The following is a 15,174-nucleotide window of genomic DNA, read 5'->3' as shown; positions in this document are numbered from 1 at the left end:
GTCTTTCATATTCATTTATTTGTTTATTTCATTTATATTATTATTATTATTATTATTATTTGGCTACAGCGACAGCATATTTAACCCATTTAGGCCTGACGTCGAAATAAATAAAAAGTCTTCTGAAAGAATATTATATTAAAAAATGTGTGCCACATTTTCACGATTTTTCAAAAATAGCAGACCTACAAGCTCGTAGCGCGCCACTCGGTGGCGCGCTATGAGCTTGTAGATCTGCTATTTTTCAATAGCTAAAGTATAACATAATGCTTAGTTAAAACACCAAAAGGGGTTCCCGCCCAAATTGGGTTAAGAAACATAATTGGTGTGACTAGAAGTTAATATCAGTTATACTGTTGTATAACTCCACGCTCTCTGTAGTCTATATTTTTCTTCCCGAGACCTTCTGTGTATCTCTTTATAACTATAACTTAGAAACCACCTAACTCCAAAATGTTAATTTCTCAGGAAATGGAAAAAAAATCCAGCTCAAGTTGGAGTTGGGAGGTTTTTGTTGATGCGCTTTTTAATACTTTCAATTGGTTCAATATTTTTTTTAACTAACACACAGACGTAAAGGGTGTTCAATAGCACTGATTTATAAATAATAATAATAATAATAAAAAAAGATGGCTAAATGGGTGGAGTAAGCTGGTCTGGCAGATAGTTTGAGGATCCAATGGAGTTAGGAGGTTTTCACCGAAGCACTTTGTAATACAAAGCACAAGAGTTCTTAAAAGGTTCTATCTTAGAGTATATATGAATAGAGACGGCACCCGGATGAAACCCTGAGGCGAAATGGACATAGTGGCCGAATTTGATATTGCAGCGTGGGCCCAAACACATGAACGCGCTGGTCTGTTGACTATCATTGTGCACATTCACGATGACACGTGAACGCTGAATGCCTGCAATGATAGTCAGCGGCAGCGCGTTCATGTGTTTGGGCCCAATCCATCCCAGAATGCACTCTGTTCCTACCCAGAATGCACAGTGAAATCGCCTCATGCGCTTTTGAGCAACTTAATGCAAGTGGATGGGAGGAGAACTCGGGTGCCGTCTCTATTCATATATACTCTAAGGGTTCTATACCTTGAGTCAATGTCACTGTGGAAGGAGGTATTAGGTGGCGAACTTAAAAGGGTCCAAGGCAGCTCTGTCCAGTTGAAGTAGAAAAAATCCTTTATTCCATTTAAATATTAAAAACAAGGGTTAAAAACACGCGTTTCGGCCTGCATGGGCCTTCATTAGGGTCAACTCTGTAATACTATCCATTGGTTCAATATGTTTTTAACCAACACCAGACATAACAGACAAAAACACCAGACATAAAGGGGTGTTCAATAGCGGTGATTTATGCAAAAACATAATGATACAAAAAATAATAATAATCAAAAACATAAATCATTGATTTATGTTGTTTCTTCCGGACAGCAACGATATATTTTTTTTCTTTTTTTTAATCTGCTTTATACTGTAAATAAAGCCCCTCTTTTTTTACTGTATACTTTTTTGAACTACTGCAGTTTTGCATATTGCATATTTTTCTCCAGCCAACGAAAGATACTAGAAATGATCTGGAGCCATAAGTAGAAGAGTCTGCAGTACAGTACAGTACAGTACAGTACAGTACAGTACAGCACAGTACAGTACAGTACAGTACAGTACAGTACAGTACAGTAGTAAGGCGAAATAAATACAGAAGTAGAGGATGAGCGCTACAATGGCTATCATCACAGTCTCTCGTCTACGACGTGCATGTGTGTTTATTCATGTTTGTGTTACCGGTTGCATGTCTCAGGACCTCGGAGATGAACTCCAGTCTCCTCAGATGTGTTCCAACGGGCCCGAGGACAAGATGTTCCGGAGCCAGAGCGCAGATATCACCCTCTCTGCCGAGAAGGAACGCATTAAGAAGATGCTCTCCGAAGGGTACGCACGCACGCACGCACGCACGCACACACACACTACTCACATTTTGTACTTGGGTAAAAGTATCAATACTGCAATATAGAAATTCTCTGTTACAATTAAAAGTCTGGAATTCAATATTTACTTGAGTTAAAGTACAAAATAGTGGTATCAAAATGTACTTAAAGCACCAAAAGTAGAAAGTACTCTTTTATGGCTATTTTCAAATGGCCAAAATGTATAATTCTGGAACAACCTATTTTCAGATGGGGCTCGGCGGGCAATTACATATATTTTTGGGAGTCCTTGACATGAAAATGTTTGAGAACAACAATGGGTCAAGATTTAGAAGACATTTGTAGAATCGTCCTCGGGTCTAAATGGGTTAAGTACTTAGTTACTTTCCAGCACTGCTGGTCACCCATGGTTTAGAGCTGGGATCAGTCAGGCATAGTAGGGGAGAGCCGCCACGGTTGTAACACTTTGCACGTTTCACTCTTTTACTCAGAGATCCTTTTATCTACATATGTAATATTTTCAGGCAACGGACCTACACATGTCTGCTACCATAAACCACTTTTTTTTTAAACCACAATTTTTCAATTGATAAAACAGGTCGGGAGTTATTAAACCGAACGTGGACGCTGTTCCAGTGTTACATTTGCTGCGCATATCAGATTAATTGTAACGGCATGCGCGATAAATGTAACGCTAAAAAACATCATTAAACATATCTTTTTCAGCTTAAAGCAATTATATTTCATTGAAGCAACATTGTTTTCATACCATGGATGTGATACGAAAATGTATCAAACATAAGGGAATTATTAAATAGTACCGGGTGTACCAGTTTGGGCGTTTGAGTCAGTTCAATGGGAAAATACATTGATTAAACAACAAAGAATACACTCTGTAATGAAAGACAGCTGACTGAACATAATATTGCGGCCAATATGTCAAATATGTAAATATGACATATAATGGTATTTAATGGTATGGCGTGTGTTACAATTGACCCACTTTTGCAAGTTGTTCTTTGGCGTTGCTTACAGACCTGAATGAACGTGCATTCCATCTAAACACGATGCAAACTAATGAAGAACATAAGCATGAAGACATCCATGTGGATTTGTATTCACCAACATCAAAGAAAAAAATTGTAGCCCACATATACTCCAGGTGTAACATTTTACACATTTTGAGAAAAGTCAGTTTTTCGCCAATAAGTCCCCGTAGGATGAAGGTAAACACTTCAAACTTCCTGGGCACGTAGAGTACATTGCTGTACACATACTGACGCGATGGCGTCATGATGGTGTTGACCAATCAAGAGATAACGTGCATGTTACAACCATGACGCGTTACAACCGTGGCGGCTCTCCCCTACAGTTTGTTTGCATAGCACATTTCAACAAGGCAATTCAAATTGCTTTACACAAAACATTAAGGGTAGTAAGACATTATATTAATATACAATAATAATAATAAGAGAGTTAGGAGAACACACCAGTAAATTCAAATTAGGACAAGCTTAATAAAAAGCAAAATTATAAAATATTACAAGAAATGAATCAAAAAGCCAGCAGCAAACAGGAACGCTTTGATCTGGGAGTTAAATCCAGATAATGTACTGTGTATCGTGCATAAAAACAAAAAACGCTGGTTCTCCACGTTTACATGGGAACAGAAATACAAAATGTATTTATCAACCAACAGGATTATTTTGAAATGCATTATTTGACAGACATTATTTAAATTCTGAGAACTGGAGTGACATCACATGATCCACTTTCTTGGTATAGGCCTATCTCACAGCCCCCTTTCCACGCCCACTTCCGGTAGATAGTGGTGTGATTTAACATTAGGCATTTACATTAGGCATTTACACTTAAAATGTCAAAGACCGATAATAATATGAAGAAAACACAATGGTATAACAACTCAAATAAGTAGAATAAACCTTACCTTTACAAAACGGTAGTTTGTGGCTTGTGAAAATACCTCTTTTAACATGGAAGCCTATGGACTGCAAAAACAATAACACCACTATCTCCAAAAGGGGGGCGTAAAAAGTGGACGGGGAAATGCTGTGAGATAGGCCTATTAGTAAGGCCTCGAGCAGCAGCATTCTGAAACCTTTTAACCCACCCTGAAAAGCAGTGGTTCTTAAACTTTTTCATTTCAAGGACCCCCAGTTTGATTTATGTATTAGGCCTCGGACGCCCATAACTATTGGAGTTACAGACCTGTAAGGGTCCATTTGGTTCCTAACTATCAATAATTTAGCTGTGTTGTGGACCCCCTGGAGGCTGGAACACCCTCATTGACCCCCCCAGGGGGTCATTGGACCCCACTTTGAGAACCAGTTCTGTAAAGATAGACGCTTTGAATGTTTTTGGCAGCACATTTTAGTTTTAGTCATAGTCTTTTGAATAGTTTTCATTTAGTTTTAGTCACATTTTAGTCACCTGGAATGTTTTAGTTTTAGTCGACTAAATGTCATGCGATTTCAGTCGACTAAATCTACAGTTGATTTAGTCGACTAAAATGTATTTTGGTGGGCCTTGATGCCGTCATAATGACAGTTTTTTACACTTGCTGAAAATAGCCGATCTACAAGCTCACAACGCGTCACGTTGCGACACGTTGTGAGCTTGTAGATCGGCTATTCTCAGCATGCAACCAAGTGTAAAATGACTTATACTGGATCTCTTGTCCACTAGTCCCTTCCTAGCATTTTAGTCTAGTTTTTATTTGTTGACGAAATTGTCAGTATATTTAGTCTTAGTTATAGTCATCATAGCTTAGTTTTCATTTAGTTTCCATTTAGTTTTCGTCAGTGAAAAAAGGTAGTCGACGAACATTTTTTCGTCTTAGTTTTAGTCGACGAAAACAACACTGGTCTACTGAGGATTAATGCTTGCTAAGTGTTTCCAAATACTGCTGAGACATACTGTAAGACATACTGTAAGACCTTACCATACTGTAAGACATACTGTAAGACCTTACCATACTGTAAGACCTTACCATACTGTAAGACCTACTGTAAGACCTACTGTAAGACCTTACCATACTGTAAGACCTACTGTAAGACCTACTGTAAGACCTTACCATACTGTAAGACCTTACCATACTGTAAGACCATACTGTAAGACCATACTGTAAGACCTTACCATACTGTAAGACCTTACCATACTGTAAGACCATACTGTAAGACCTTACCATACTGTAAGACCATACTGTAAGACCTTACCATACTGTAAGACCTTACCATACTGTAAGACCTTACCATACTGTAAGACATACTGTAAGACCATACCATACTGTAAGACCATACCATACTGTAAGACCTTACCATACTGTAAGACCTTACCATACTGTAAGACCATACTGTAAGACCATACTGTAAGACCTTACCATACTGTAAGACCATACTGTAAGACCATACTGTAAGACCATACCATACTGTAAGACCATACTGTAAGACCTTACCATACTGTAAGACCATACTGTAAGACCATACTGTAAGACCTTACCATACTGTAAGACCATACTGTAAGACCATACTGTAAGACCTTACCATACTGTAAGACCTTACCATACTGTAAGACCATACTGTAAGACCTTACCATACTGTAAGACCTTACCATACTGTAAGACCATACCATACTGTAAGACCATACCATACTGTAAGACCTTACCATACTGTAAGACCTTACCATACTGTAAGACCATACCATACTGTAAGACCTTACCATACTGTAAGACCATACTGTAAGACCATACTGTAAGACCTTACCATACTGTAAGACCATACTGTAAGACCTTACTGTAAGACCATACCATACTGTAAGACCATACTGTAAGACCTTACCATACTGTAAGACCATACTGTAAGACCTTACCATACTGTAAGACCTTACCATACTGTAAGACCATACTGTAAGACCTTACCATACTGTAAGACCATACCATACTGTAAGACCATACCATACTGTAAGACCATACCATACTGTAAGACCTTACCATACTGTAAGACCTTACCATACTGTAAGACCATACCATACTGTAAGACCTTACCATACTGTAAGACCTTACCATACTGTAAGACCATACCATACTGTAAGACCTTACCATACTGTAAGACCATACCATACTGTAAGACCATACTGTAAGACCTTACCATACTGTAAGACCATACTGTAAGACCTTACCATACTGTAAGACCTTACCATACTGTAAGACCATACCATACTGTAAGACCATACTGTAAGACCTTACCATACTGTAAGACCATACTGTAAGACCTTACCATACTGTAAGACCTTACCATACTGTAAGACCTTACCATACTGTAAGACCTTACCATACTGTAAGAACTTACCATACTGTAAGACCTTACCATACTGTAAGACCTTACCATACTGTAAGACCATACTGTAAGACCTTACCATACTGTAAGACCTTACCATACTGTAAGACCATACTGTAAGACCTACTGTAAGACCTTACCATACTGTAAGACCTACTGTAAGACCATACCATACTGTATTAAGACCTTACCATACTGTAAGACCATACTGTAAGACCATACCATACTGTAAGACCTTACCATACTGTAATACCATACTGTAAGACCTTACCATACTGTAAGACCATACTGTAAGACATACTGTAAGACCTTACCATACTGTAAGACCATACTGTAAGACCTTACCATACTGTAAGACCTTACCATACTGTAAGACATACTGTAAGACCTTACCATACTGTAAGACCTTACCTTACTGTAAGACCATACTGTAAGACCTACTGTAAGACCTTACCATACTGTAAGACCTTACCATACTGTAAGACCATACTGTAAGACATACTGTAAGACCATACTGTAAGACCTTACCATACTGTAAGACCTTACCATACTGTAAGACCTTACCATACTGTAAGACCATACTGTAAGACCATACTGTAAGACCTTAGCATACTGTAAGACCTTACCATACTGTAAGACCATACTGTAAGACCTACTGTAAGACCTTACCATACTGTAAGACCTTACCATACTGTAAGACCTTACCATACTGTAAGACATACTGTAAGACCATACTGTAAGACCTTACCATACTGTAAGACCTTACCATACTGTAAGACCATACTGTAAGACCTACTGTAAGACCTTACCATACTGTAAGACCATACTGTAAGACATACTGTAAGACCATACTGTAAGACCTTACCATACTGTAAGACCTTACCATACTGTAAGACCTTACCATACTGTAAGACCATACTGTAAGACCTTACCATACTGTAAGACCATACTGTAAGACCTTACCATACTGTAAGACCATACTGTAAGACCTTACCATACTGTAAGACCATACTGTAAGACCTTACCATACTGTAAGACCATACCATACTGTAAGACCTTACCATACTGTAAGACCATACTGTAAGACCTTACCATACTGTAAGACCTTACCATACTGTAAGACCATACCATACTGTAAGACCATACTGTAAGACCTTACCATACTGTAAGACCTTACCATACTGTAAGACCATACCATACTGTAAGACCATACCATACTGTAAGACCATACTGTAAGACATACTGTAAGACATACTGTAAGACCTTACCATACTGTAAGACCTTACCATACTGTAAGACCATACTGTAAGACCTACTGTAAGACCTTACCATACTGTAAGACCTTACCATACTGTAAGACATACTGTAAGACATACTGTAAGACCTTACCATACTGTAAGACCTTACCATACTGTAAGACATACTGTAAGACATACTGTAAGACCATTCATCTACTGCTGAGACATACTGTAAGACCATTCATCTTTGATATATTCATAAAGGTGATAAAGTTGTCTTAATGTGGCTGTCAAAATTTCCGTCTGGGTCAATGACTACACCAAGATTCCTGGCTTGGGTGGTGGTTTAGATTAGAACGCTATACCGATTTGAAGCAGAGCACTGGATTTTAATCAATTCTTCCTTGGCTCCAAAACCAATTACTTCACTTTTGTCTTTTGTTTTTATTGAAGAAAATGATGGCACATTCAATCATAGATTAGTTCAATGCGTTTATACTCAGGACTGGTGGTGGATCATCATCATCATCATAGTCCCCCTGGTGTCATAATATGGTAAATGCAAAAATAGTGTGTCCTACATAATTGTGGTAACATATTGTTGTGCACAATCCAGTGTTTTCGTCGACTAATACTATGATGAAAAATGTTCGTCGACTAAATATACTGTTGATTTTGTCAACAAATAAAAACGAAAATGTTAGGAAGGGACTAGTGGACAAGACATCCAGTATACTGTAAGTCATTTTATAATTGGTTGCATGCTGAAAATAGCAGATCTACAAGCTCACAACGCGTCGACTATGACTAAAACTAAAATAGAAATGTGCTGCCAAAAACAACACTTGAAGGCACTAGAGCTGTGGTTCTCAACCAGTGGTCCGGGGACCACCAGTGGTCCCTGAGAGGGTTCCAGGTGGTCCCCAGCTAAATGATAAAGAGTTGGTAATACAAATGGACCCTTATAGATCTTTAACTCTTGGTAGTGTCAAATTGAAACCAAATGGAGCTTTATACCTTCATTTTACACTCTCGAGAGTTAATTATTGTTAAAGTTAATTTAGAAGAAGTCTACACAAATTAGAGAATGTAGAGGAATTGTTATTTTTGGTCAACGTTTGCCTGTTATCTCTTTTATGGTACATCTACCAACATCAATACAGCATGGAAATGTGAACATATTCTTTAGTTTTGGGTCTTCAAGGATAAATCTAATTAACACTTCTTCTGCCGGGTAATTCTTTCAGAATAAAAGCGTGCCAAGCAGATGGGCAGATTTTAATCTGAAAAGCCCTGCCTTCCATTTCCTCCCAAAAACCCGGGAAGCATAATCTTCCATTACTATCCCAATATTGTGGGGTGTGTGTATAAAAGGGTCTCTTCACATAACCTGGAAGAATTAAGTGCTGTGTGATCCTCCCACTAAGCTCGCATACCCCACACAGTGCCATTATTACTACTGAAGTTACCATGGTGACCTGTTGCTATGGTAAAAATGTCAACCTTTCTGGAAAAAGTTCAGGGACGATAAGACATTTAATTTGGGACATTTCTGGACGAAAAAGAAACTATGCTGGCTCCAGCCCTGAATTGCTAGCCATTACAAAAAAGCGAAAGAAAAAAAAAACATGTTCTGGCGATTCATGAAGTGCGTGGCAATTTCATGAGTGTCAGGCTACGAAGAAACCTTCCAGCAGGTTGTATCTTTTCCAGCAAAACGAACAATGAAATGGTGCCATTGTGGTTAAGATAATAAAGCTGTCAGGAGGTGGTTTCCAAGTAGGACCCAAATGCGAGGAAGTCAGAATCAAGTGGAAGTTTATTTAAACAGAGGTTTGCAGGAGAGCAACACCATCAAACAAACATAAAACAGACTAGGAACTCAGGTGACAATACAATAATCCAACACAGAACACAACCAAACACAGGGTTTAAATAGGCACAAGATTAACAGGACACAGGTGAACTCAAATCAAATCAACAACAGGATTGGCTGGGGGAAAACAAGACACAGGTGAAACAAAGAACCAAAAATCAGGGAAGGTGAGACAAGGCAGGAACCAACTACAAAGGAAAACAGGAAACACAAAGCATCACTTCAAAATAAGATTAAAGAACACCATAGCATAACTTCAGAATAAGTTCCAAGAACAACAAAAACAACACACATAAGGCAGATCCTGACAAAAGCTATATATAGGTGACATTTAACATCAGTTCACAGGGAAAGTGCAAATGGAAGCAGCTACACATATCTTTTTTTATTTCATTAGTACATTTTCATTAGTACATCTGCAGGAATCACAGATGACCTCTTCTTCCGCAAAGGCTGTGTTAACCCATTTTGGGCAGGAACCCCTGTTGGTGTTTTAAGCATTATGTTATGCTTTATCTATGGAAAAACAGCAGACCTACAAGCTCATAGCGCGGCACTTGCCGTGCTGTGAGCTTGTAGGTCTGCTATTTTTGAAAAATCGTCAAAATCTTTGAATATATATTATTTCAGAGCGAGCGTTTTTAACTCAAATCTTTGCTTCTGGGGGGGTCCCTGGAACAACATATTTTCAGATGGGCGGTCGGCGGCCAAATACATATAATCTTGGGGGTCCTTGAAAAACTTTGAGAACCACTAACATAGAAACATGGAAACAGTCAGGATTTAGAAGACATTTGTAGATTCGTCCCCAGGTCGAAATGGGTTAACACAACAACACAATATAAAAAAGATTATGATTATTAGTTAGTTTCAATCATGATTTGTGCATGTATATTTGTGCATGTCAAATCATTTACTCTGCATCTCTTTGTCCATGTTCTTGTTCAGAGCTGCGTGGGGGGAATAAATCAACATTCTGAGCCTTGGAAAATCTACACACAGCCACGGAATACGATAAAACTCGTGCTGTTTTTTTTTTTTACCTAGCGCTGTTGATTAAACAGGAACAGTACAGATTGTAATGACAGTGATGATTGCCTTATAACCCATTCAGAACGGGAATCCCATTTTGGTGTATTATAAGCCTTATGTTATACTTTAGCTATTGAAAAATAGCAGATTCGTAGCTATGACACAGGGACGTAGCACGGGGGGTCCCTGTCGTAGCGCGACAGGGACCCCCCTGTCGCGCTACGACAGGGGGGTCCCTGGAACAACATATTTTCAGATGGGGGTCGGTGGCCAATTACATATATGTTATATGTATTGAGCACCACTGATAAAGAAACATGAGGTATTAGGTCAGGCCTAAATGGGTTAAACTGTGCCAGCGATGTCTTCCTGCACACTGTGTGCACGTCCTCTAGGCCCCTCATGGCTGCCTGTCTACTGGGTGTCCTTGATACTCACGAGCATTTTGTGGAGCAGAATGCTCGACTTGCTTGGCCCATGAACGCAGCGTTCTGTCCACCCCCTCCTTCCCCAAAGCAGTCTTTTGAATATCAGAGTATAGTCTCTTATGCACAATGATTGTTCCTTATCTTTGGGCTTTGCTAAACTCTCAAATCGGGAGTTCTCTATCTAAGGATTAATAATCGATCTAATAATCTAAGGAGGATTATAGCAGCATTCATTCAGAGTCTCACTCGTGGCCACAGGTGTTCTGCGTGCGTGCGTGCGTGCGTGCGTGCGTGCGTGCGTGCGTGCGTGCGTGCGTGCGTGCGTGCGTGCGTGCGTGCGTGCTATACTACTGTAGCAGTTGAAAATTTTATTCTCGGCTGCACTGCTATATAGAGCAGTTTGGCAGTATGTATGAAGATCAGTATTCATTATAACAATCTCAAAGTGGGCTTTATTATTGATACTTCTAGGAGCCTGAAGGGCCCTTACAAGGGCCCTTACAGGTCTTTAACTCTGAGAGTGGACCCTATTCAGGGCCGGTTGGGCCCTAGGTGGCGCTACAAGCGAGATATGTAGAGTGCGCCCCCGCACATGCACGCGCGCAAAGCCTTAAGTTTACTTGGGACTCCAAATCCAATCCATTTTTTTTGTTTATTTTTTCTTTTCCTTCCGGTTGAACCCGGGCCGGAAGGGTCGGCTGTTAAGCCTGTCTCCCAGGCAACGCGCAGCACGTAGAGGATTCATTTTTAGACGGTGGCGACTACCCCCCCCCCTAGCGTCTTAACATTTGTCACCTCACCCAATGTGAATGTGTGGGTTGCCAGTTGCCCGACCGATATTCCCCCACTTAAAGCAGAAACCAGTGCAGATTTTTTTTTTTTGGAGAGCTTAAGTGGCGCCCCTAAGAGGTGGCGCTCAAAGCGGCTGCCTACCCGCCCGCCTCCCCCATGGGCCTCCCCCCTGACCCTATTCCTAAGTAGCCTCGGTCCCCCCCGAGGCCGTAGCGCGGCACTCTGTGCCACGCTACGAGCTTGTAGATCTGCTATTAGCTAAAGTATAACATAAGGCTTAAAACACCAAAAGGGGTTCCCGCCCAGAATGGGTTATAGTCCGGGAACCGAAGGGTGATTTTTGGCTGAACGTGGTTTTGTCAGATAAAGTTGTTTTGTCAACTGATTCTTGTAGCTTGGGGTCACCTCTTAATAATTCCAGAGGGTGCCCAGTGATATCCCTTGGGCATTTTTTGTTATTAGCCCCTTAATGCCCGAAACACAAAAGAATCCAGTAATCCACCCAAAATAGAGTTTTATGGCATTTCATGCAAAATACTTGGTCTAAATGCATCAACTTTGATTTCTACAGTGTTTATGAATGTGGATATGCAATCCACATTGTATAAATGTATAAAATATAATATATAAGTATGATTAATGCATTATTTATTAATGCATATTATTAACCCCTTCATGCCTGAAAACCCCAACATGCCATAACATATATCTTTTGAGAATGAGATTGTATGCACAATAATCAAGTCAAATGTATCAAATCTGCTTTCTACCATCTGTATTAGTGAAACTGTAGCATATTTCTTTTCAGGTTGAAGATGGTGGCAACAACAGCCACATCCAATTCAAATGATACACGCTGGCACCAGTCTTAACTGCCATGTTCACAGAGGATGGAATGCAAATGTATATACCTTTATTGAAAGGATAAGCCCCTTGAGAGGTCCTCAACACAGATGAACAGTAATAATAAACAGCATCATCGAATAAGCAAGGTATAAATATGAACATGCATATTGGAAAAGAGGCAGCACTTTGTTTGTTGTAGAAAGACAAAGTCCAAGAAAGATAACAAAAAAAAGAAAAAGATTAGAAGCATGAGCACGGTGTTAGAAGATGAGTGAAAATCGATTCTTTAAACACATTGAAAAGAAGTGATTGATCTAAGTCTAAGTAATTCAGAAAGCCACGTCCACATTGAAGACATCACTTCGGGAGGAATGCTGCTGATGCAGATGTCACTGTCATTGATGGATCAGACCTTTGGACCATCCAGCTGATGTCAACCACATACCTGTCTGACAGTGAGGTCTACCTAATCTTCAACATATAGGTCTACTGTGATTACAATATCAGGTCAGTCAGCAGAGATGCCAGGGAGACGGGGGTCAGCTAGAAATACCATGTCCTATCAAGATATATCTCCTCCAATCACTGTAGCTACAAACAGCCGCCTTTTGAGGTCTGATTTCCACACTCCTCATCTTGTGCTATAGGCATTCCAGCAAGTGCCATCTGGACCTTCAGGTCCTGTTCCGTTAAGGAAACTATGGAGGAAACTAGACTACTAGTCTGGGAGAAAAGAATGGGAAAGGTCATGCATGTACTTCAAACCAGCTGCACTACCACCAACAGATTAAAAGTGGGCAACTGTGGCTCAAGAGGTAGAGCAGGTCGTCCAATGATCCATGGGTCAGCGGTTCGAATCCCGGCTCCTCCTGTCTACATGTCGAAGTGTCCTTGGGCAAGACACTGAACCCCAAATTGCTCCCGATGTGCTGGTTGGTACCTTGCATGGTTTCCGCCGCCATCGGTGTATGAATGTGTGTGTGTGAATGGGTGAATGTAATGCACAATCTATGTAAAGCGCCTTGGATAAAGGCGCTATATAAATGCACCATTTACCATTTACCAATTGAGAATGTATAGATCCCCCACTTTTAAACATCTTTGTGGCAAAATGTTGATGGGCATCTTACACCAGCATGAGACCGAGAGTAGTTTGGATGGAAAAAGACAGATCTATCAGGCCACTGAGCCCTACCAATCTACCTAAAGACCTGCAGTAATAAGTGTAATAAAGTAATAAGTGATCGAGTTAATTCATAGGAAAGGAGGTGTGGTGGACATGACCACTTCCAAATAAGCATTTATTTTGGAATGCAAATTTGTTGCTTTTGCATTAATTATTGTAGGCCTATTTTATGGGCTTTTGCTGTGTTAAGCATGACGGGGTTAATATCTAAAAATGCCCTATTCTGAAATCAAATATATTGTACATATCCACATTCATGTGGATAAACACTCTAGAAAGCTAATTTGATGCATTTAAACAATATATTTTATGGGACTTTGGGGGTTTGAGGCATGAAGGGGTTAATATGCATTAATTAATAATGCATTCATCATAAATCTACTACATTGTACCTATCCACATCCACAAACGCATGTAGAAAGCAAATTGTATGCATTTAGACCAAGTAATTCGCATTAAATACCATAAAACTTTATTTTCAGGGATTTGTTAGTATTTCAGGCATTAAGGGGTTAATAACTAAATTTGCCCAAGGGATATCACTGGGCACCCTCTTGAATTCGTGAGAGGTGACTCCAAGCTACAAGAATCAGTTGAGAAAGAAACTTTATCTGACGAAACCACGTTCAGCCCCACGGCTCCCGGACTATTAAGGCAGAGACGCTATCGGCGGAAGTGTCGGACTGGAAAACATCCTTCAGATGTATTTTCCCCCGGATTACGATATTTTCCCGAACAATCACAAACACTTTTCACTGAGAATGTAAACTGATTTGTAAAGCATCAACGTCATTTCCTTGAGCGATACTTCCGCCCAAATCCAGCAACTTCCGCCCCCAAACAAATGATACAGCGTAGGACAGGTCTTTGCAAACTCTTGGTAGCCTGGCATGGCCAGAATAATATCACCGTGTAGAAATGAGCCTGGGATCTCTGTGTGGAACCTGCATTTCCAAGGGGCGAATTAATTATTTTTATTTTTATTTTTATTTTCATTTTCATTTTCATTTTCATTTTCATTTTCATTTTCATTTTCATTTTCATTTTCATTTTCATTTTCATTTTCATTTTCATTTTCATTTTCATTTTCATTTTCATTTTCATTTTCATTTTCATTTTCATTTTCATTTTCATTTTCATTTTCATTTTCATTTTCATTTTCATTTTCATTTTCATCAGTAATCCATGAATTAGAACAAATAATTAAGAAGCAATGAAAATAGCCGATCTACAAGTTCACAACGCGTGCGCATGCAGAGATTAAAATAGGGTGCATTTTGCGTCCCAAAACGCAATTTATAGTTAAGGGACGCAATAAAACAACGACCTCTGAATCCACGGGATGCACTACTGTACTCGGCATGTACAGTAAAAACAATACATGTAAAAAAAAAAATGCGATAGATTGCTAGCTTTAGTTGGAATAATAATGTATTCTTCTGTTTTCTACATGACCACATTATAACCATATAAAATTAAATGAGTTAAATGCT

The 15,174-nt window shown here is 39.5% G+C and overlaps 1 protein-coding gene across 1 annotated transcript in view; it reads left to right on the top strand.

Annotated features, from left to right (window-relative positions):
- The window catches only part of LOC306943322 (homer protein homolog 3-like), a 51,879-nt gene that overhangs the window by 23,347 nt on the left and 13,358 nt on the right, over positions 1 to 15,174 (top strand). The window contains exon 6 of the mRNA XM_079529575.1: positions 1,802 to 1,932. Within this exon, the coding sequence (XP_079385701.1) occupies positions 1,802 to 1,932 (131 nt within the window). The remainder of the gene's footprint in view (positions 1 to 1,801; positions 1,933 to 15,174) is intronic.

Source organism: Electrona antarctica (assembly GCF_951216825.1).
Source record: "Electrona antarctica genome assembly, chromosome: 19".
NCBI classification, from domain to species: domain Eukaryota; kingdom Metazoa; phylum Chordata; class Actinopteri; order Myctophiformes; family Myctophidae; genus Electrona; species Electrona antarctica.
This window is presented reverse-complemented; position numbering and strand designations above follow the sequence as displayed.